Source organism: Balaenoptera acutorostrata, chromosome 19, assembly GCF_949987535.1.
Source record: "Balaenoptera acutorostrata chromosome 19, mBalAcu1.1, whole genome shotgun sequence".
NCBI lineage: Eukaryota > Metazoa > Chordata > Mammalia > Artiodactyla > Balaenopteridae > Balaenoptera > Balaenoptera acutorostrata.
This window is the reverse complement of record NC_080082.1, coordinates 545,888-565,784: the sequence shown is the minus strand read 5'-3', so window position 1 is coordinate 565,784 and position 19,897 is coordinate 545,888. Positions and strand designations below refer to the sequence as shown.

At 59.4% G+C, this 19,897-nt stretch overlaps 2 protein-coding genes and 1 non-coding gene across 3 annotated transcripts in view; all 3 read left to right on the top strand.

Moving 5' to 3' along the window:
* Positions 1–9,777, top strand: part of SPG7 (SPG7 matrix AAA peptidase subunit, paraplegin) — a 31,577-nt gene extending 21,800 nt beyond the window's left edge. Inside the window, 9 exon segments of the mRNA XM_057534405.1 lie at positions 1,307–1,431; positions 3,139–3,241; positions 3,798–3,908; positions 5,145–5,260; positions 6,566–6,722; positions 7,231–7,397; positions 7,925–8,002; positions 9,442–9,592; positions 9,595–9,777. Coding sequence (XP_057390388.1) covers positions 1,307–1,431; positions 3,139–3,241; positions 3,798–3,908; positions 5,145–5,260; positions 6,566–6,722; positions 7,231–7,397; positions 7,925–8,002; positions 9,442–9,592; positions 9,595–9,641 — 1,055 coding nt within the window. The 3' untranslated portion in view covers positions 9,642–9,777.
* Positions 9,778–15,812: 6,035 nt separating this feature from the next.
* Positions 15,813–17,965, top strand: RPL13 (ribosomal protein L13). Its single transcript, XM_057535089.1, has 5 exons — positions 15,813–16,057; positions 16,183–16,324; positions 16,525–16,698; positions 17,192–17,248; positions 17,782–17,965. Exons 1-5 carry the CDS (start codon positions 15,954–15,956, stop codon positions 17,938–17,940), a joined length of 636 nt encoding a protein of 211 aa, XP_057391072.1. The 5' UTR covers positions 15,813–15,953; the 3' UTR covers positions 17,941–17,965.
* On the top strand, positions 16,386–16,469 carry LOC114236519 (small nucleolar RNA MBII-202). The gene has a single exon (XR_003622463.1). It is a non-coding gene; the product is annotated as a small nucleolar RNA MBII-202 (small nucleolar RNA).
* Positions 17,966–19,897: the final 1,932 nt, after the last annotated feature.

The following is a 19,897-nucleotide window of genomic DNA, read 5'->3' as shown; positions in this document are numbered from 1 at the left end:
GCTCTGCCCAGGGCCCCTCCCTCCAGCAAGCCTCTCGTTTCCACGTCAGAGTTTCGCTTTTCCTAAGACTTGAGCATAGGCAATCGGGGCAGAGGGGCTGGGGCATCACGTATGCTGGGGGGTGCTTGCTTTTTTCTGAGTTTATTTCAAAAGTCTGGGCTATTTTAAGACGCCGCCTTTGTGTTGGGAAGCAGACGCTTTTCTGCACTGTCCACTCTCGAGCCGTGAGTGGGCCCGGCTCCATGAGGTGTCTGGGCTCACCGCGTCCCAAAACGCAGAGCCCAGGCTGGGAGCCTGGTCTCTGGGAGGCATTTCTTTGAAGTTCTGGAGTGATTTCCTTGGGGCTGGGTGTGGTTTGGGCTGTCCTGGTGGTGTCAGCCCCTGGGCGAGGTGGGTGCCCTCCCTGGGTCGGGGCTTGCTGGGCCCCTGGCTGCTGTCCTGGGATCGTGCAGTGGAGTGAAGGACTCTGATTTCACTTCCGTTGAAAGACTTTGTACAGGTGATTTGAAATTGTATTTGTCAATGTCAGTTTATTACAGATTCAGTTAGCAGAAGATGGATCGTGGCATCGTTATTTTTTAAGCCGTATGTTACGGAACTTTTCCGAAGCGGGGAGGAGCCTGCTTTGAGTGCCACGCCCCAGCCCAGCCTCGGTGCCCGTCGTAACTGCGGCCAGTTCTGTCTGCCAGCACCCCTGCCTCTTCCCCGTGGGTTAAAGCAGACCCAGAGTTCTGCTCCTTCATTAGGAGGAATACCTCCATATCATTGTGACACTGGTTCTTACTAGCGTCTAACATCCAGTCGGGGTCAGATCCCGACTGCTTCGTGGGGCGTTTTTGCAATTGCTTTATTCAAATTAGCGTCCAGCCCAGGTTCACACATAGATGTGGGCCATTAGTGATGGTTTCTGGACTTGCTTTTAAATTCTCATGAGAGACCTGGGCCCTCAGTCCCAGTGTTGGAGGGGACATGTCCCCGCTGTCCCTGGCAGTGGTGTGGGGAGGTGCCGCTCGCACCCCGGGAACACTCTTCCTGCAGGGCTGCTGTCTGGATGTGGAGGATGGCCGTGGAGGGCAGAGCCGGGTTCCGACCTGCGGTTCTGCCTCTGGGCCGCGGCCTGGGAAGGAAGCGTTGGGTTCTTGCTCTTGTGGTTTTGGTGGAAGCGCTCAGGAGGGACGGGCCCGGGTGGGTCCACAGCTCTGCGTTCAGGTGCCCCGCCTCTCCCACCCCATGTCCCTCAAGGGGGTCCGTGGGGAAGCTGCCGGGTTGGGGGCCCCACCCTAACAGCTGCTTTCTGTTCCTTCAGGAATGGGCACCACCGACCATGTCATCGTCCTTGCGGCCACCAACCGAGCTGACATTTTGGATAACGCTCTGCTGAGGCCAGGCCGACTGGACCGACACGTGTTCATCGACCTTCCCACACTGCAGGTCAGTGCGGCCTGGCTGGTCTGTCTGGGCCTCGGCTCCCTGCTCTTCTGTTTTTTTGTTTTTGATTTTATTTATTTATTTATATTTATGTATTTTTTTGGCTGTGTTGGTTCCTCTTTGCTGCGCGCGGGCTGTCTCTAGTTGCTGCGAGCGGGGGCTACTCTTCGTTGTGGTGTGCAGGCTTCTCATTGCAGTGGCTTCTCTTGTTGAGCACAGGCTCTAGGTGCGTGGGCTTCAGTAGTTGTGATGCGCGGGCTTCAGTAGTTGTGGCATGCGGCCTCAGTAGTTGTGGCGCACAGGCTTAGTTGCTCTGCGGCATGTGGGATCTTCCCGGACCAGGGCTCGAACCCGTGTCCCCTGCGTTGGCAGGCGGATTCCTAACCACTGCGCCACCAGGGAAGCCCCTGTTCTCCTGGTTTTGATCCTTGCTGTTTTCCTCTTTATCCTGAAACGTCTGGGCCGGGTTCTGCGGCACGGCCTTTGCAGAGCCTCAGAACCGTGTGCTGCACGGCTTTGGAGCCCGAGCTGCGTGGCCGCCCTGACGGGGTGGAGGGCGCAAGTCCAGGGACCTCTCGGCCCCTCCGGCCCCACTACCTCAGGCCGCTGCTTGGCCGTCCATCTCCAGGGGGTTGGGCCTTCGTGGTGGCCCCCGAGGGAGCAGGAGCCTAGCGTGGCCGAGGACCCAGCAGGGGCAGGGAAGGGTCTGGAGGGTGAGCGTAGCAGGTGGCTGGTGGGTTAACGTTCCCGCAGAGACCGACGTGGGGGGCAGGGCTGGGCCCGGGAACACCCAGCCTGGTCCTGTCCTAGGTTGTGCCCTGCCACTGCTTCCGAAGGCCTGGATTCCCATCTTCCTGACGTGGGAAACGCTTTGTATCACACAGGATACAAAATAACCTTTGCTACCTGTGATGTGTGATGTGCTTTATCTTCTCTTGTTTCCTTTTTTCCTTCCGTTTTTGAAGCGCCGCCTGCAGCGCTGAGTTGGTTTCTCAGAGCAGAAGCTGACCTCGCGGCCGGTGGCTCCTGCCTGCAGGGCAGGGCGGCGGGCTCCCTAGTGTCAGCTGGCGGGAGCCTGCACCCGTGTCCCCTGTCCCGTGTCCCCTGTCCCGTGTCCCCTGTCCCGTGTCCCCTGTCCCGTGCCCTCTGACCCGTGTCCCCTGTCCCGTGTCCCCTGTCCCGTGTCCCCTGTCCCGTGCCCTCTGACCCGTGTCCCCTGTCCCGTGTCCCCTGTCCCGTGTCCCCTGTCCCGTGCCCTCTGACCCGTGTCCCCTGTCCCGTGTCCCCTGTCCCGTGCCCTCTGACCCGTGCCCTCTGACCCGTGTCCCCTGTCCCGTGTCCCCTGTCCCGTGTCCCCTGTCCCGTGTCCCCTGTCCCGTGCCCTCTGACCCGTGTCCCCTGTCCCGTGTCCCCTGTCCCGTGTCCCCTGTCCCGTGCCCTCTGACCCGTGCCCTCTGACCCGTGTCCCCTGTCCCGTGTCCCCTGTCCCGTGTCCCCTGTCCCGTGCCCTCTGACCCGTGTCCCCTGTCCCGTGTCCCCTGTCCCGTGCCCTCTGACCCGTGTCCCCTGTCCCGTGCCCTCTGACCCGTGTCCCCTGTCCCGTGTCCCCTGTCCCGTGCCCTCTGACCCGTGTCCCCTGTCCCGTGTCCCCTGTCCCGTGTCCCCTGTCCCGTGCCCTCTGACCCGTGTCCCCTGTCCCGTGTCCCGCAGGAAAGGAGGGAGATCTTTGAGCAGCACCTGGAGAGCCTGAAGCTGACGCGGGCCAGCAGCTTTTACTCCCAGCGGCTGGCGGAGCTGACGCCGGGCTTCAGCGGTAGGGGCACTGGTCTTTGTCTGGGGCTGGAGAGGGCGGAGGGGGCCTCCCCAGGGACCCTCCACCCCTGCTCTGGGGCCCATGGCCAGCACAGCCGGGGTGGGAGTGAGGTGTGCACGCCCCCCACCCCCCGCCCCGGCAGTCCTGGTGGTCCTGCCTTTGTTCCACTGCTCCCCACTGGGGGCTGCCCCGCAAGGCCGTGTCTCCTCCCGGGCCCCCCACTACCCTCCCCCACGGTCTCCGTGTTGTCACAAATCGGGTTTCTTTTCTGTATGGCTCTCGTTTTACAGGGTAATGTAAGTAGAAACCCCTTTTATTGTGGTATAAATTTCTTCCCTTTGGACTTTCTTTAACGTCCTGAAGTAGAACCTCATGGGTGTCAGAGAGCCCTTCTCACCCCTCGACGTGTGTGCGGAACACTAGGTGGAAGGAACCAACGGGGGTCCAGAGAGGCGGCTGACCTCGGCCGCGCGGCCACTCGAGGGCGGTGGGGCGGCCCCCTCCTCCCGCCCCCCATCTCTCTGTGTCTGCTTGAGTGCCACCCCCGTGCCCACAGGCGCTGACATCGCCAACATCTGTAACGAGGCCGCCCTGCACGCTGCGCGGGAGGGGCACACGGCCGTGCACACGTCCAGCCTGGACTACGCCGTGGAGCGCGTCTTGGCTGGTACGTGGACCCGCCCGCAGGTGGGGGCAGACCTAGACGCCACGCGACGCAATTATTGCCCAAGAGGGAAGACGGGTCAGGTGTTCCTGTTTTTACGTCAGGCCCTAACAGTGTGACTTACCCTCTTTAGTTTAAGATACTGTCCAAACAGAAATATAAAAGGGTGTCACAAGCTCACATGTGAGTGTCCTCGGCCCATCGGCCAGTGTGCGGGGCCTGAGCGCCAGACAGGCCCCTGCCCACGTCGCCAGGGCTTGGCAGCTGTCCCCCGGGCGAGGAGGAGGCCTGCTCTGCGGGAGGCTCTGCGCTCTGTGTTGGGCGGGGGCCGGCGCCTACGGCTGTGCTCACCTGCTGGGCTGCACGTGGGGTCCTTGGCCTTCTGTGAGGAGAGCAGGACGAGCTCCCGTAGCCCGGGGCAGCACCAGAGGCCATCAGTGCGCCTCGTCCTTCCACAGGGTTTAGACCGAGTTGTTGAGGACGGCACCGAGGAGCAGGCCCCTCCCACAGATGGGCCCGCCACCCTCAGTTTGAGTTCAGACCTAGGACAGGTGCCTCTGCAGCCTGGGCACAAGCCAGCGTCACTGTTTCTCACTGTAAATTACGTTTTGTGTAAGCCATTTCTTTTACGTAGAAGGTGGTGCGCTTACAGCGAGAGTATCCCAGCAGGAAAGCCTAGAGGAAACCCGTCCGGAATCCTGCCTGGTGGGTGGTGCCTCGAGCGGGGTGCTCCCGAGCTGCAGCGGCCGCTCCTGGGCCCGGCTCTGGGTGGGGCGATCCGACGGCCACGGCCCGTGCGTCTCAGGACGTGTCCCCTCACAGCAGGCGCTGGGGGTGATCCCAGTCGCGTGATTTACCAAGTACCCTAAACCTAGAGCTTGTTCAGGGTGCAGAGATGGAAACGTGCGGACGTGTGGACGGTTGGGGACAGCGGAGAGGACCTCAGCAGTGACTTGAGGGGGATGAGTGTAAGGTCGCGCGGTAAGGGGTCAGCTACTCGGGCAGGAGGACCGGAGAGCGGGGGCTGCGGCTGCCCTGCCGGGTCGGGGGGCCGGCAGGAGACCCGCGCTCGTGCCGTCGGCCCCGCAGCCCCGTGAGGGCCTTGCCGGGGGGGCTGCTGTTGGCAGCGTTTACACAAGTGGGGCGAGCGAGGCCTCGCTTTGGCGCCACGAGCACGGGCCCGGCCGCGTATCCGGGGTGGCCGTGCGCCTGAGCTCACCTTCCCGGGCGTTCTCTCAGGGGCCGCCAAGAAGAGCCAGGTGCTTTCCAAGGAAGAGCAGAAGGTGGTGGCGCTGCACGAGTCGGGCCACGCCCTGGTGGGCTGGCTGCTGGAGCACACGGAGGCCGTGGGCAAGGTGGGTGCGGCGGCCGGGGCCTGGCCCAGCCCGCTGTGGAAGGCCCACGCGCTTGTGCGTGGAGGGGGTGCGGGGCCACGCCCTGGTGGGCTGGCTGCTGGAGCACACGGAGGCCGTGGGCAAGGTGGGTGCGGCGGCCGGGGCCTGGCCCAGCCCGCTGTGGAAGGCCCACGCGCTTGTGCGTGGAGGGGGTGCGGGGCCACGCCCTGGTGGGCTGGCTGCTGGAGCACACAGAGGCCGTGGGGAAGGTGGGTGCGGCGGCCCAGGCACGGGGCGAGGTGGCTGCGGTAGCCCGTGGAGCTGAGGATTGCCAGGGTTGCCGCCGGCTCCGGGACGTGCTGATTTCGTGACTCCTGAGTTTAGAAAGCAGTGAGTTAGTGCACGTCGTGTATTTGGCAGGCGTACCGTCGTAACGCCTCCTCAGCTGTGTGCTTTCGAGATCGGGGGTCCCTGAGTGGCCCCTGCGGACAGTGCCCGTGTTTGGGGCGTGGGTGCCCCGTGTGGAGGGTTGTAACCGTGCCCTACACGTGGGCCTGAGCCGGGGGCTTGGTCCCCCCGGCTGAGGAGGAGCTGCCTTGCTCCTTGTTCCATGACCCCCGAAGACGGGGTGTGTGGCAGCTGCAGCCTGCGTGTGGTGTTTCCCGGGGGTGACGGCTACAGCAGCGCGTTGCTAGTTGGGCTTCGTCGGCCGCTGTCCTGCTGCTTAGGCCAGGCCCCGCTGTGTCCTGGGCAGAGGGCTGTGACGAAGACGGTGTGTGCAGGAGCCGCCCGCTGAGAAGACCCAGTGATCAAGATACATGTTTTCATGCAGATCTCGAAAAATTAACATGGGAAAGCCCATGGTGAAGTAAAAACCCTAATTTCCTGTTCTTAGGGTTTTCCATTCGACGACAGAGAGTCAGGCAGACTAGTCGTGCCGAGAAAGCCCCCTTGCCCCGTGCTCGGCACTCTGCCAGGCGAGGTGGGGACGTGTCCTCCTCGGAGCCTCAGGGTGGCCTCCTGCTGCCAGAACCCTGCCCCGGGGGCTCACCAGGCGCGGGCTGTGGGTGGGAGCACGGGCAGCGCAGGGCCCTTGCGGGTCGTCCCGTCCTCGTCACCTTTCCTTCCCTCGCGGACGCGTGGTCGTGTGCAGGGGCCTCACGCCCCGACAGTGTGGGAGCCCTTCCCCGTGATGCGGTTATAAACACGGGGACAGTCACATTTGCTCCCTGCTTTGAACCCTCTGACTGAAGACTGTCTTCCTCCACCCCCCGATCTCGGAGGCCTACGTCCTGCCCGCTAACTGGGGCCACCTCTGTTCCGCAGGTGTCCATCGCGCCGCGGACCAACGCAGCCCTGGGCTTCACTCAGATTCTCCCAAGAGACCAGCACCTCTTCACCAGGGAGCAGCTGTTTGAGCGGATGTGCATGGCCCTGGGCGGCCGCGCGTCCGAGTCCATCTCCTTCAACAGGGTCACTTCTGGTGAGGGGCTGGCGCCCACACGGCTTCCACACCCTTCAGCCGTTCTGCGTGGGGGCGGGGGTGAACCCAGTGGCGGGGTCTGAGTAGCAGGTGCAAATGCAGTTTTGAATTTCATTAAGTGTTTCTAAAAGACGAGCTGTGGTCAAAGGTTTGGAACTAAGCCAGACTTTCTAGACGATCTAGTTGTTACAAAAAATTTTCCCCACGTGCAGACTGTAAGCGGAGTCTCGCTGGGCCGTCAGGAGGTGGAGGAGGTTCCGGGAGACTCGGGGCCCGTGTTGTCAGCTGCCCCACGGACCTGGATGGCGCCCGGTCGCTGCCGGTGCCGTGAATCCCGAGATGCATCCCGAGGAGTTGTTTTTTAAACCAAAGAGCATTTTTTTAAGTTTTGAGGACAGGATACAGTTGTCCCCGGGTACCCACCTCTGCTCTCAGGGGCCGGCAGGGCCCCGGGTGCCCCGGCCTACACCTCCAGGAAGGAACCCCCTTTTCTGACCCCGCACTCCAGGGGCGCAGGACGACCTGAGGAAGGTCACGCGCATCGCCTACTCCATGGTGAAGCAGTTCGGGATGGCGCCCAGCATCGGGCCTATCTCCTTCCCCGAGGCCCAGGACGGTGTCCCAGGCATCGGACGGCGTCCCTTCAGCCAGGGCCTCCAGCAGATGATGGACCATGTGAGTCCTCCCTGGCCCCGAGCTGCGTGCGGGTGGGAGACAGGTCTCTTGTGTGCTGGCTGCGTGCCCAGAGGAGTTGGGCGAGGGCCTGCTGGCGCCCGGTGGGACCGTAGACGACACAGGACTGTGAGGGACGTCAAATAAGTACATGTCTCCAGTGATTGAGCCAGCACCCGTGAGCCCTGCTCACGAGCTGCCCACGAGAGACGACCGCAGTGTCGCTGGCACGTAGGCAGCCGTGGGCGTGGAGGACAGATGCGGGTCCGGGGCTCCAGGAGCTGGCGGGCTGTCTGCTGGGCAGGCCCCTGGAACAGGGCATTCCCGGGGCTGGGGTGGGGGCAGGAGGCCCTTGACAGCCTTGCTCTCCTGTTCGTTGTAAGACACGAAAGGCCGTGTTCCTGAACCCGTGTTTCTTCTGTGTACCTTAGCGCCAGGGCCGGGCCGCAGGGGACCCCGGGCTGCAGGGGACCCCGCGTGCGGTGGCCAGCCACCCTGGCCCATCACAGACTCTTGTCTTCCCTTTGCAGGAAGCGAGGCTGCTGGTGGCCGCGGCCTACAGGCACACTGAGAAGGTGCTTCGGGACAACCTGGACAAGCTGCAGGCGGTGAGCCCCCGCCGCCCCCGGGCCCTGCGCACGCCTGTCCCGCCAGGAGCTGGGCCTGCCATCACTGCCCTGCTGGCGCGGCCGCTCACCCTTCCCGTGCACAGGACTCCAGAAAACGACATAACCAGCGAGGCCCCACCCAGCTCAACCGAACGTAGCGCCTTTCGCACCTCGTTTAGCTTTGTATCATTGAACCTCTCAGGCCAGTTCCCTCAGAGGAGACGGGGGGACATCGCCAACCCTCCTGGGCCCGTTACCCAGTTTCAGCCAGCAGTGGGGTCTGGTCCACGTTGTTTAGTCCCTTTCCAGCTCTTCACGTCTCCTGGAACTTCTAAACTAAATTGTAAAGCTTAGCATAGTTTCAGGTGCCCATGGAAGCGCCAGATACAGCACAGAGCCCTCTGCCCCCGGCTGGTCCCCTCGTGTTAACATCTCCCATCAGTGGGGCGCGTTTTCCACGACACAGCGACCAGCCGGCACGGACACGCGGCGTTAACCGCAGTCCACGCTGCAGCCACCTCGCCTAGCGCTCACCCCGCCCTCCGGTCCGTCCTCACGTCCGTCAGGCCCTCCTGGCTGGGACGGCTCCCCCTCCTGTTGCTCATGGCAGTGCAGGAGGGCTGGTCTGGTGTGTGTGGAACGTCCCCCAGTTGGGCTCTGTCTGGTGTCCTCATCGCGAGCCTGGGCTGTTGGGTTTGGAGGCGACCGCAGAGGTGAAGCTTCCGTGGACCCGGAGGGGGGGCAGCTCTGTGTGGACGGGCCGCTGTTCCTTCTGCGTGACGTTGTGGCATCGTGTTGTGGGGTCCCGGGAGCCGGGAGCCGTGCGGAACCTGCCGGGGCCGGCCTGCTGCTGTGCGGGGCTCCCGTGTGCGCCGTCGGGCGTGCCTGGGCTGAGCACCATACAGCTGGCCCCTGAGCGCCGCCTTCACAGCCGGCCCTCCCTGCCCGCGATTCTGCACCTGCGGGTCGTGGGTCTCGTAGTCCCGCAGTCACGTTCACTGAGGAAATCCGCGTAGGCGCGGACCCGCGCAGTTCCAGCCCGTGTTGTCCCAGGGCCAGCTGTCAGAGCAGCCAGCGTGGGAGCGATGGGAACCCCTCAGCAGCGGCCATGGCGGCTCTTCGTGGGTCCCTCCCCTGGTCCCATCGAGGCGGTCCTGCACGCCAGCTCCACTGCCCGCATGCTGACGCTCACACGTGTTTGTAAATGAAATTGAAGTTGCCTAAAATAAACACGCTGGGAAGGGAAGTAGAAAACTTAATGAGGCTGGCAGCTGACCTTGTCTTTAAGGTGGAGTCAGGGAGCGATTCTGTGCTCGGCCGCCCGCCTGCCCGGGCCGGCGGGTCCGGGGGCTGGGCCCTCCCCTCCACCGCGCTCTGCTCTCAAAGGGCTCTTGTCCGGGCCCTCGTCAGCCGCTCACACTGCCCTCTTGTTCTTCCAGCTGGCGAACGCCCTGCTGGAAAAGGAAGTGATAAACTACGAGGACATCGAGGCCCTCATCGGCCCGCCCCCCCACGGGCCCAAGAAGAGGATTGCGCCGCAGAGGTGGAGCGACGCCCAGAGGGAGAAGCCGGAGGCGGGGGAGGCGGAGGCGGCCGGCAGCAGCCCCTGCAGGGGGAGGAGCTGTCCTGGCCCCGGTAGCTGGACCACCTTGCTGGCCACCGGAGCCGGTCCCTCCTCTCAGCCCTCGCTGGTCTCAGCTCAAGGCCCCTGAGATCTATTTATTGACTTCCCTGCGCAGGACAAGTAAATGTCTCTGCAGAGACGCACGGTTTCATTCGTGTTTGTGGGTCGTTCTCGCCTGTGGGAGGGTCACCGGTGCGCACGGAGCGGCCCCGTCTTGTGGGGGCCCTGAACGGCCTCGTGGTGCGGGGCCTGGGCCGGGCTCCTCCGGCTCCTGTGACTTGGTTAGGATGCTCAGGGCTCCTCTGTGAAAGGGCCTCCAAGCCCCTCGTTGCCCGTCCTCCGCGGGGCCCCGTCCTGGGCTCGCTCATCAGTGGGTCCCAGGGACAGGCACTGGGCCTGGAGGAGTAAAGCAGCGTCACCTGCCGCCGCGTGGACAGGCGCACACAAGGGGCTCTGGGGGACACCCGGCTGTGGATGGAGGCCTGTGTTTCCTGCGTGGTCAGCTCTGCCCCGAGGGCCGTCCTGGGTCACGGGTACTATATTCACAGGGTGTGATGTCAGCTGCGAGGTGACCAGTTGGGACCCCTCCCTCTTGTAGGACTCTGGGAGGGAGGGCGTGGGACAGACGGGTTGCAGTCGGCCCCCGAGTCCCTGGCGGTGTGACCCACGTGGGGGCTCCCACCTGCTCCTCGTTGCTTCCACCTCCCCTGTGCATCGGCCCCCGAGGAAGCGCACGGGGGTGGGGCAGCCCAAGAGATGCTTCACCATCTGCCCCAGTTCCCAGGTTCCTTCCCAAAGACTGGCCGAGGGTTCAGGGGGTGAGGCTGGCGTCTTCGCCATGGGGCGGCCTCCTCTGTAATCTCACACAGATGTGGCCAAGCTCATCCCCTCGTGGTTTACCATTACAGTGGCCCGCGTCTGGTGACGCTTAGCCAGGAACGGGATGTAAGTGGCGTGAAGCGGGCTGCCCTGCTGTAGTGGAGGAAGGTGCAGCCCGGCTTCCCAGGGCTGCCCGGTGAGTGGGCTCACGGCCGCCCAGCAGGGGGGGCTGCGGGGACAGCGCTCTGCTCTACAGAAGTGAGGTGTCCTAGGTGACGTGACCTCCCGGTCCTCAGACACGGCACCCGCGGAGCGCACGGGGCACAGGGCCTGTGCACCTCTGCTGCCTCTCACGCCTCCCTTACAGGGCTTCTGGAGGTGAAGGGGGTTCTCCCAACAGCAGCTCGTGGTCCCCTGGGGCAGCCAGACTGCACTGGGCAACCTGCCCCTGCCCAGCAGAGCGGGTGTATCATGGCCTGACGGTAGCTTCTGGAACTGTCTTCGTCCGAGTCAGGTGTGTGAGGGCTCCTTGCTGAGATACACATGTTCTTTAAGTAAATGTACATTTAATACAATCAGAGCCCCAGAAGACCAGTAAAGACTATTAGATGAATTAACTTATAGAGTTCTTACATCATAATACAAGTTGTTTTCCACTCTCGCCTATGCTCATATAAACATGGGTTTTTGTTACGCTTTTTAAAAGTCTGTTTTTTAAATTTTTTTGTTGAGGTACATCATATTAGTTTCAGGTGTACAAGACAATGATTCCTATTTGTTTGTATTGTGCCGTGATCACCACGGTTAGTCAGTTAACGTTGGTCACCACACATAGTTACGGAAGTTTTCTTGTGTGTGATGAGAACTTTTAAGATCCACTCTCTTGGGACTTCCCTGGTGGTGCAGTGGTTGAGGGTCCACCTGCCAACGCGGGGGACACGGGTTCGGTCCCTGGTCTGGGAAGATCCCACATGCCGCGGAGCAGCCGGGCCCATGTGCCACAACTGCTGGGCCAGCGCTCCGGAGCCCACGCGCCACAACTGCTGACCACAAGTGCCACAACTGCTGAGGCCTGTGCGCCTGCAGCCCGTGCTCCGCAGCAGGAGAGGCCACTGCAATGAAAGGCCCTCGTACCGTGGCGAGGAGGGGCCACCACTCGCCTCAGTTGGAGAGGGCCCGTGCGCAGCAGCAAGGACGCAACACAGCCAAAGATAGATAGATAAGTTAATTAATTAAAAAAAAAAAAGATCCACTCTCTTAGCAACTTTCAGATATTTGTGATTATAATAACATACTTCCAGGTGGTCACTTACATTAGGTGTCCCTCGTATTACAGGAATCTCTCAGCCTCTATCAGGTTTACATGCAGGCTGCGACTTTGGTAAGTTGACAGGCCGGATGGTTGAGTTCTGTGATGAAACACTGTAAAATTATTCTGTCCCTGCTGAGTTGTTCGGCTCCTGCTTTTCCTAATTCAACCAGCAGCCCATATTTATGACACTGTTAGCGTGCTAATTTTTGCAAAGTGCTCTAGGAACATGACTTGTGTGTGTGTCAAAACACAATAAAAACATGTTGCCGCTGTGAGATTAATTTTTTTTATTAACTAATTTTTTTTGGCTGTGCCCAGCAGCTTGTGGGATCTTAGTTCCCCCACCAGGGATTGAACCTGGGCCCTCGGCAGTGAAAGCACACAGTCCTAACCGCTGGACCACCAGGGAATTCCCTGAGATTAATTTTTAAAATCAAGACTGTGTGTCAGGGACTTCCCTGGTGGTCCAATGGCTAAGACTGCGTGCTCCCAATGCAGGGGGCCTGGGTTCGATCCCCGGTCAGGGAACTAGATCCCACATGCTGCAACTAAGAATTCGCATGCCACAAATAAAGATGCCACGTGCTGCAGCTAAGACCTGGTGCTGTCAAATAAATAAACACTGTGTGTCAAAGGGCTCCAGGAGCTAGTGTTGACTGTCTTTGGAGGGGGCCAGTCAGGTGTAGGTGTGGGGCAAGCAATTGGGGCACAATTACAAGGAAATTCTGGGAGGCTGTGCATACCCCACCCCTCTAGGGCGCTCCTCCAGGAACCCTGACCCCAGTGAGTGCTGAGTCCAGGGGCATTAGCCAGTCCTTTCAGTGGCCCTTGCAGGCCCAAGCCCAGGACAAAAGCCCCTCGGCAGAGTTGTGCCGTGGAGTTCTGTGGCAAGGAGGCAGGGGCTGTCCCTCTAGCTGAAGACTTTTTTTTTTTTTTTTTTAATTTATTTTTGGCTCCGTTGGGTCTTCGTCGTTCGATTCTCATTGCTGCGCGCGGGCTTTCTCTAGTTTTGGCGAGCGGGGGCTACTCTTTGTTGCGGTGCACAGGCTTTTCATTGCGGTGGCTTCTCTTGCTGCGGAGCATGGGCTCTAGGCTCGCAGGCTCAATAGCTGTGGCTCGTGGGCTGTAGAGCGCAGGCTCAGTAGTTGTGGCGCACAGGGGATCTTCCCAGACCAGGGATCGAACCCGTGTCCCCTGCATTGGCAGGCGGATTCTTAACCACTGCACCACCAGAGAAGTCCCTAGGTGAAGAGTTTTAAAACCCTGAGCCAACAAGTCTGTGTGTCAAGAAGGACGCCTACATAACAGTTCACTTCTTTAATCTTCCCAGCTGGGAAACTGAGCTCTCAGCAGAATGTCACATGGGAACTTTTGGCCTTGCTATTCTGCATATTCCCCAAGGATGTAAGTATGGACTATTCAGGCGTCAAAAAAGTGTGTGGCTGGGTTGCCAGGTTGTGTGCAGCAGACCGAGGTCCCCGAACTGCAGCTTCAACTTCTTACCACTAACTCCAGACTTCAAACCCTCCCTGGTACCCCGGGCAGCACCCTATGAGCAGACGGAGCTGCGTGTGTGAGTCTGTGGATCTGAAAGGGGGTATGGGGACAGGAATGTGTTTGAGATTAGAAAATAGCAAGGTATCCTGGTCCATGGCGGGATTACTGAAAGGCGTCTGAGATAGACGTGGGAGGTGTGGGCTAACGTTTGTGTCCGAAGAAATACGTCCCAGGCCAAGGCAACCGTTTATTCAACAGACATCTCCTCCAGGGCCTCTCTGCTGCAGTTAGGCTGCCAGATGGAGTGTGGGTTCAGTTCCAATGGACAAAGTGATTTGCGAGGCAGATGATGACCCCTCGCTCTCCCCCCCACCCCTTCTCGCCTGCACTGCCTTCCCTTCCCTGTCACCTGGAAGCAGAGCTGTGTGACCTTGACTTACCGTGCATGCACTGGGCACTGCGCTGTGTTCTGTGGCCTAACAGCAGCTCCTCCCGTTTCACACCAATAACTTGCCCAAAGTCTCAAAACTAGTACAAAGATTTTATACTAGCTACTTTCCTGTGGGTCACTGACCTTCCAGTTTAGCCGTCTGTGTCTGTGAAAGGATGCAGAGATTTTTTTTTTTAATTTTTATTTTTGGCTGCATTGGGTCTTCATTGCTGTGCGTGGGTTTTTCTTTAGTTGTGGCAAGCAGGGGCCATCTTCATTGCAGTGCGGGGGCTTCTCATTGAGGTAGCTTCTCTTGTTGCGGAGCACGGGCTCTAGGTGCATGGGCTTCAGTAGTTGTGGTGCACGGGCTTAGTTGCTCTGCGGCATGTGGGATCCTCCCGGACCAGGGCTCGAACCCGTGTCCCCTGCATTGGCAGGCGGATTCTTAGCCACTGCGCCACCAGGGAAGTCCCAATGCTAATTTCTTAGCTTTGCCAACCTTACCGTTGCTACATAGGATGTTAATATTAGAGGACCTGGGTAGACAATATAATGGAACTCTGTACTACCTTTTAAATTTATTTTTATTTTTTTAATTTTATATATTTTTTAATTTTCTTTTTGGCTGCGTTGGGTCTTCGTTGCTGCGTGTGGGCTTTCTCTAGTTGTGGCGAGCAGGGGCTACTCTTTGCTGCAGTGCGCAGGCTTCTCATTGCGGTGGCTTCTCTTGTTGCGGAGCACGGGCTCTAGGCGTGAGAGCTTCAATAGTTGTGGCACTCGGGCTCAGTAGTTGTGGCTCGCGGGCTCTAGAGAGCAGGCTCAGTAGTTGTGGTGCACGGGCTTAGTTGCTCCGTGGCATGTGGGATCTTCCCAGACCAGGGCTCGAACCCGTGTCCCCTGCATTGGCAGGTGGATTCTTAACCACTGCGCCACCGGGGAAGTCCCTGTACTACTTTTGTAACTTTGCTGTATAGCTAAAAGTATTCCAAAATAAAAGTTTATGACCCTAACTTCACAAACACCACTTCCGAGTTTACTGAGAAGTGCTTTCTTGCATTTGGTAACAACTGTCGGCCAAACAGGACTGATACCGCCCTTGCTTCAGAGCTGAGCACGTACCTATTAGGTGGCAGGGCTCCAACCTTCCACACAGCCTTGGCACGTATGTGTTAAAAAACTCCTCTGCCCTTTCACATGTTCTGGTCTCCCCAACCATAACTCTGTAATTCCTCAATGAGTCCCAACCTGATTTTTCTAATACCCGAGGGTGTCTCAATAGGGCAGAAAACTATCAGCATCAGTATCAGCTACCTGTTTACTCAGTGTAGGACACAGGCCTCCAAATTTCTTATTTTGTGTCATGAAATTCGTAAAACATTGATTAGGTTTCAGGGGAGGAAGCTTGGTGACTGGGTGGGAAAGGAAAGGGGTTGCTGGGTGTCAAGGCTTACAGATGGCAGGATGTGTTGGCGTCGTCCCAGGCTGTCCCGGGAACAGGAGGCGCCGGAGCCCAGGTGGCCCGGCTACTTGGTGTTTTTACGACGCTCATCTGCGTGGGTGGCAGTGTGCACAGCAGAGCGCGGGACAGCCGCGATCCGCCACGCGGTTCTTAGTTCCACCCTCGCTGCGGGGTACTTGCCACCAACAGCCCGACCGCAGACCTCCCTGCGACACGCGCAGGGCGCTCTGAAAGGCTCGCCCCTTAGTGTGCGCTCCGCCCACAGGGAGGGCAAGCAGGATCCACGTGGTGGCCGGGGCCTCAGACCAGGACGCGGAGGGCGAGGCCTACCGTGGTGCACGAGCAGGCCGGCCGACCCGGGCTTCGTGGGACCCAGACCGTCCGCGGGGCCGGGGGCGCGGGGGAGCGGGGGCGCGGGACTCGCGTAGCACTGGAAACGCGGCGCCATGTCTGTTAGTGCAGCGAGGGCCGCCGGGGGGAGGGACCTGCACGTCACTCGGCGGCCCTGGCTCTGATTGGTCAGAACGTTCCGTCGCTTCTGATTGGCCGGGCCCAGTATCATCCCAGGGTGCTGTGCGGTGTTCTTTCTTTTCCGCGGTCGTGAATCCTCCGAGGACGTGAGTACACCCGAGCGCGGCGCCATCGCTGATTTCCGACACCATCCGGCCCCATCTGCCGTCCCCGGCGTCCGCCAGCCGCCGTCGGCGTCGGGCCGTGGCCCGGGCTCTGTGCGCGCGCCGGCGGGCCACCGCGCCCGGGCCCTAACTCGCTCCGCGTTCTCCCCGCTCCCCAGGCCAGTCGGCCTCAGCCATGGCGCCCAGCCGAAATGGCATGATCCTGAAGCCCCACTTCCACAAGGACTGGCAGCGGCGCGTGGCCACGTGGTTCAACCAGCCGGCGCGCAAGATCCGCAGGTGAGCCGCCCCGGAGCGAGCGCGCCCCCTTCTCTCTCTGCGCGCGGAGGGCGGCCGGGACTCGCGCGCCCGGCCCGCTACGGGAGGGGCGGCGGGTGACCGCCGCTCGGCTTCTGTCTGCGCAGACGCAAGGCCCGGCAGGCCAAGGCGCGCCGCATCGCCCCGCGCCCCGCGTCCGGCCCGCTTCGGCCGGTGGTGAGATGCCCCACGGTCAGGTACCACACCAAGGTGCGCGCCGGCAGGGGCTTCAGCCTGGAGGAGCTGAGGGTGAGTGTCGCCAGTCCGCGTCCTGAGTCCCACGGGTTGTCTCTCGTGGCCTACAGCCAAATGATGACATTCTCCGGAATCGCTGCACTGCTGTGATGAAAATGCGCTTGAACCCTTTTCCATCTGACGGCTGGACTCTCCCGGCAGGGGGTGGGGACCGGGGAGCCCTCGGGGCTTCATCTGTGTCTGTCTCGGGGCAGGTGGCCGGCATCCACAAAAAAGTGGCCCGGACCATTGGGATCTCGGTGGACCCGAGGCGGCGGAACAAGTGCACGGAGTCCCTGCAGGCCAACGTACAGCGGCTCAAGGAGTACCGCTCCAAGCTCATCCTCTTCCCCAGGAAGCCCTCGGCCCCCAAGAAGGGAGACAGCTCTGTGAGTACCGGGGTCCCTCTGTGCCCAGCCGGGTGAGGGCGTGGAGGTCTCACTGTGGGTTTAGCAGGGCTGAGATGAAAACGTTATCTGTCTGTAGCTTTTTATTCCTCCAAAACTGGGTCTTCATGCGGGGTAGTAGAGAGTTGGTAGATAACTGGAAGAAAGGCTCTGAGAATCCACAAACTGATCGCTAGGACTGCCGAGATTCACGGCGGGCAAGAGTGGTGGCACTTGGAGCCAGCTGTTTTAGAATTGGGAAAGTGATTTTCCTGTTACTGACCTTTGTGTGAAATTAACAGTCCATCCATATGGGCTTGTGAGAGTTGTTGTACGTGTGTCTTTGCTTCACACGTGGGTGGCTCTTTTTCATCTGCCTGTGCCTGCTATCTACTAGATGGACAGGAATCCATCGGCAGACGGGGGCCCCCAGCCAGGGGCTACAGGCTTGGGGAGATGAACTGAATCCACCTAACACCCTTCTCACTGCAAACAGGCTGAAGAGCTCAAATTGGCCACCCAGCTGACCGGACCAGTCATGCCCATACGGAACGTAAGTGGGCATGTTTGGAGGGAGGAACTGAATGACAGGGCGGGGGTTGGGTTGGAGGGAGTCGGCCTGGCATCTGGGGCCCATGTTGAGATTTACAGGTTTGTGGAAAAGACCTTCCTTCCACCCTGGGGAGAGCCTCCTGCATCTTAACAGATGGATTCCTTGAGGGAAGCTTTGTGCACTCTGACTTGTCACCACTCCCTCTGTTGGGTCCTTTTTCCCTTTTCGCTATTTGGAAAGGCCAGGCTGTAAGCAACTCTCGGCGTGTTTGTTGATCCTGTAACCTGAGTGGCAATTGACCAGGCCCTTGAGGCTCCTGCGAGTGGGGCGTGGGCCTGAGCCTCCCCTTCTCCAGGTCCTGTCCCAGCACAGTGCCCCGCCCACCCGTCACATGACTTGGGGTTGTTTTAAATCCACAGGGGAGTGGTATAACCTTTTGGTGGCCTCCATGTAGCCTTTCTTGGGTGGGCAGATACCCCTCCAAGTCCTCTCAGTTTGCTGACAGCTGCTCCTGGGCCTGTGCTCCGTTCCAGGTCTACAAGAAGGAGAAAGCCAGAGTCATCACAGAGGAAGAGAAGAACTTCAAGGCATTCGCCAGTCTCCGCATGGCCCGTGCCAACGCCCGGCTCTTTGGCATCCGGGCAAAAAGGGCCAAGGAAGCTGCAGAACAGGATGTTGAAAAGAAAAAATAAAGTGCTGTTGGCAACTTGTGATAAACCTGCAGTGTCCATGTGACCTTCGTTGTGTAAGGAACTGGGGCCTGGGGAGCCTTCTCCCTGAAGGGAACCTGGAGCACGTTCTTGTCCCTCGTCACAGCAGACCTGTTGTGAGGGACGCAGGTTCGGGGTCTGGGAGGCTTGTGCTTAGTGAGTTTTCTTGTCGGAACCCTCCAGCCCTGCAGGTGTTGTGCATTCGGTACCAACTATCTCAGGTAATTTGCAGGACTATTAAACCACTATTCTCATCTCTAAAACTAGCAGTTTATAAGGTGCTGATTTGACGTCCGTGCTCACTTTGTATATTTGGAAGTCATGACCCACAGAAAGGTCAGCTGGTGTGGAGGCCTGGGGGTTGGAGCCTGGTGAACCATCTGTGAGAGAGGGCACGTGGGGGGCTGCCTCTGGACAGCCTGGAGACACTGGTTCCATTTGCTTTGTGCTCAGAGACCTGGCAAGGAGTTAAGAAGCTACCCGAGGGCAGGGTAGCTGCCCGTCTGCTGGAGCCCCGGCTGAGGTGCTCACAGGGTGGGGGGCAGAGAGGCCCCTGGGTGGGTGTGCAGGGCCAGGGTCCACTGTGCTAGTGTCCACCTGGGCAGAACTGTTTGTAGGTTGTAGGTGCGTCTCCTGGACAGATAACCGAAGTATGTGTGCTCGTATCATCCCCAGTGCCTGCAGTGGCCACCAGTGGGTGCTGGGGCATTTGTAGGAGACTAGCGTTGGTCTGGGCAGTTACAAATAATTTTTGTTTAATATTCCCAGGCTGTGTTTTTACTTCTTTATTTTTAAGTTACATGGTATTTTTTATTTTGGAGGGAAGGTATGCATCTTTGCATTTTGACCCATGGGAGTGTCACCCCTCCAGGATAAATTTTAATTTGATTCTGTATCCTGTAGTTGCTTTGTTAAAATGTAGGTAATTGTGATATTTTTTTAAAAAACTGAAAATCTAATTCCCAGTTGATGCAAGTTGTTGTAGTTTACAGGGAAACTATAGTCATTTTAGGTTATTTAGGGTTTTTTTCTACTTTACTCAACTTAGGTCAAGCCAAAGAGTAGACTAAGGGGCAGCTGTGCGAAGGGCGAACAATCCTTTTTTCTTGATGTCTCGCGTAGGTGGTTGCACTTGCCATTTTTTTCCTTGTATGTTTTCTGGATGTTACAGGAGAAAAATATGGTCTTTGCATCACAAAAGGTCCAGAGGAGAGGAGAGGCAACGGCCTCTCTTCCCTAACCCTGGCCTCTGTCCAGAGCAGTTAATGCCCAATTCCAGGAATTTCCCAGTGTCCTTGTTATTTTTTGCTCCCTCAGCTAGAATCAGTTCTCAGTTGCTTAGAACTAGACCAGAGGAAACTGAATGAGCTGACCCACCTCTGACCTGCCTGGCATGGACCATCCTGGGGACCTGGACGGTGGAAGCTGGTGATGGAGCAGGTGTGGGTGGGCCAGGGAAGGTAGACAGTGATGTGCGGGGAATTGTCTAAGAACAGATTGATGAGAGAACGGGCACTCGTTCAAGTATTTATTGAGTATCTGCTGTGTGCCAGACACAGTCCCAGGCTGCAGGGACATGGCAGTAACCAAAACAAACTATCTTACCTTTGGAGATTTCTTTCTGAAAGACCTCTGGCTCTCACTGTAGCGTGTTGGGTGCATGTCAGCCTTGGGTAGCAGTGAGGACTGCTCAGCAGGAGGACCATGGTCCAGGGCCTGGTGAAGGCCTGCAGCCCAGGAAGAGAGGGCTGGCCTTCCAGATTCATCTGTGGGCCCACCCTCCTGGGAACGGCTCAGAGCTTTCTCAGGGGTTACATCTGGGGAGGCTGAGGACCTGAGGAGCAGTGGGCAGGTGTGTGCTAGGCCTTGGTCCCCACCCTCCAACTGTGGTGCCTCAGCTGGGCTCCCCTCCTTTGAAAGCCCCAGTTGCACGGTGCTG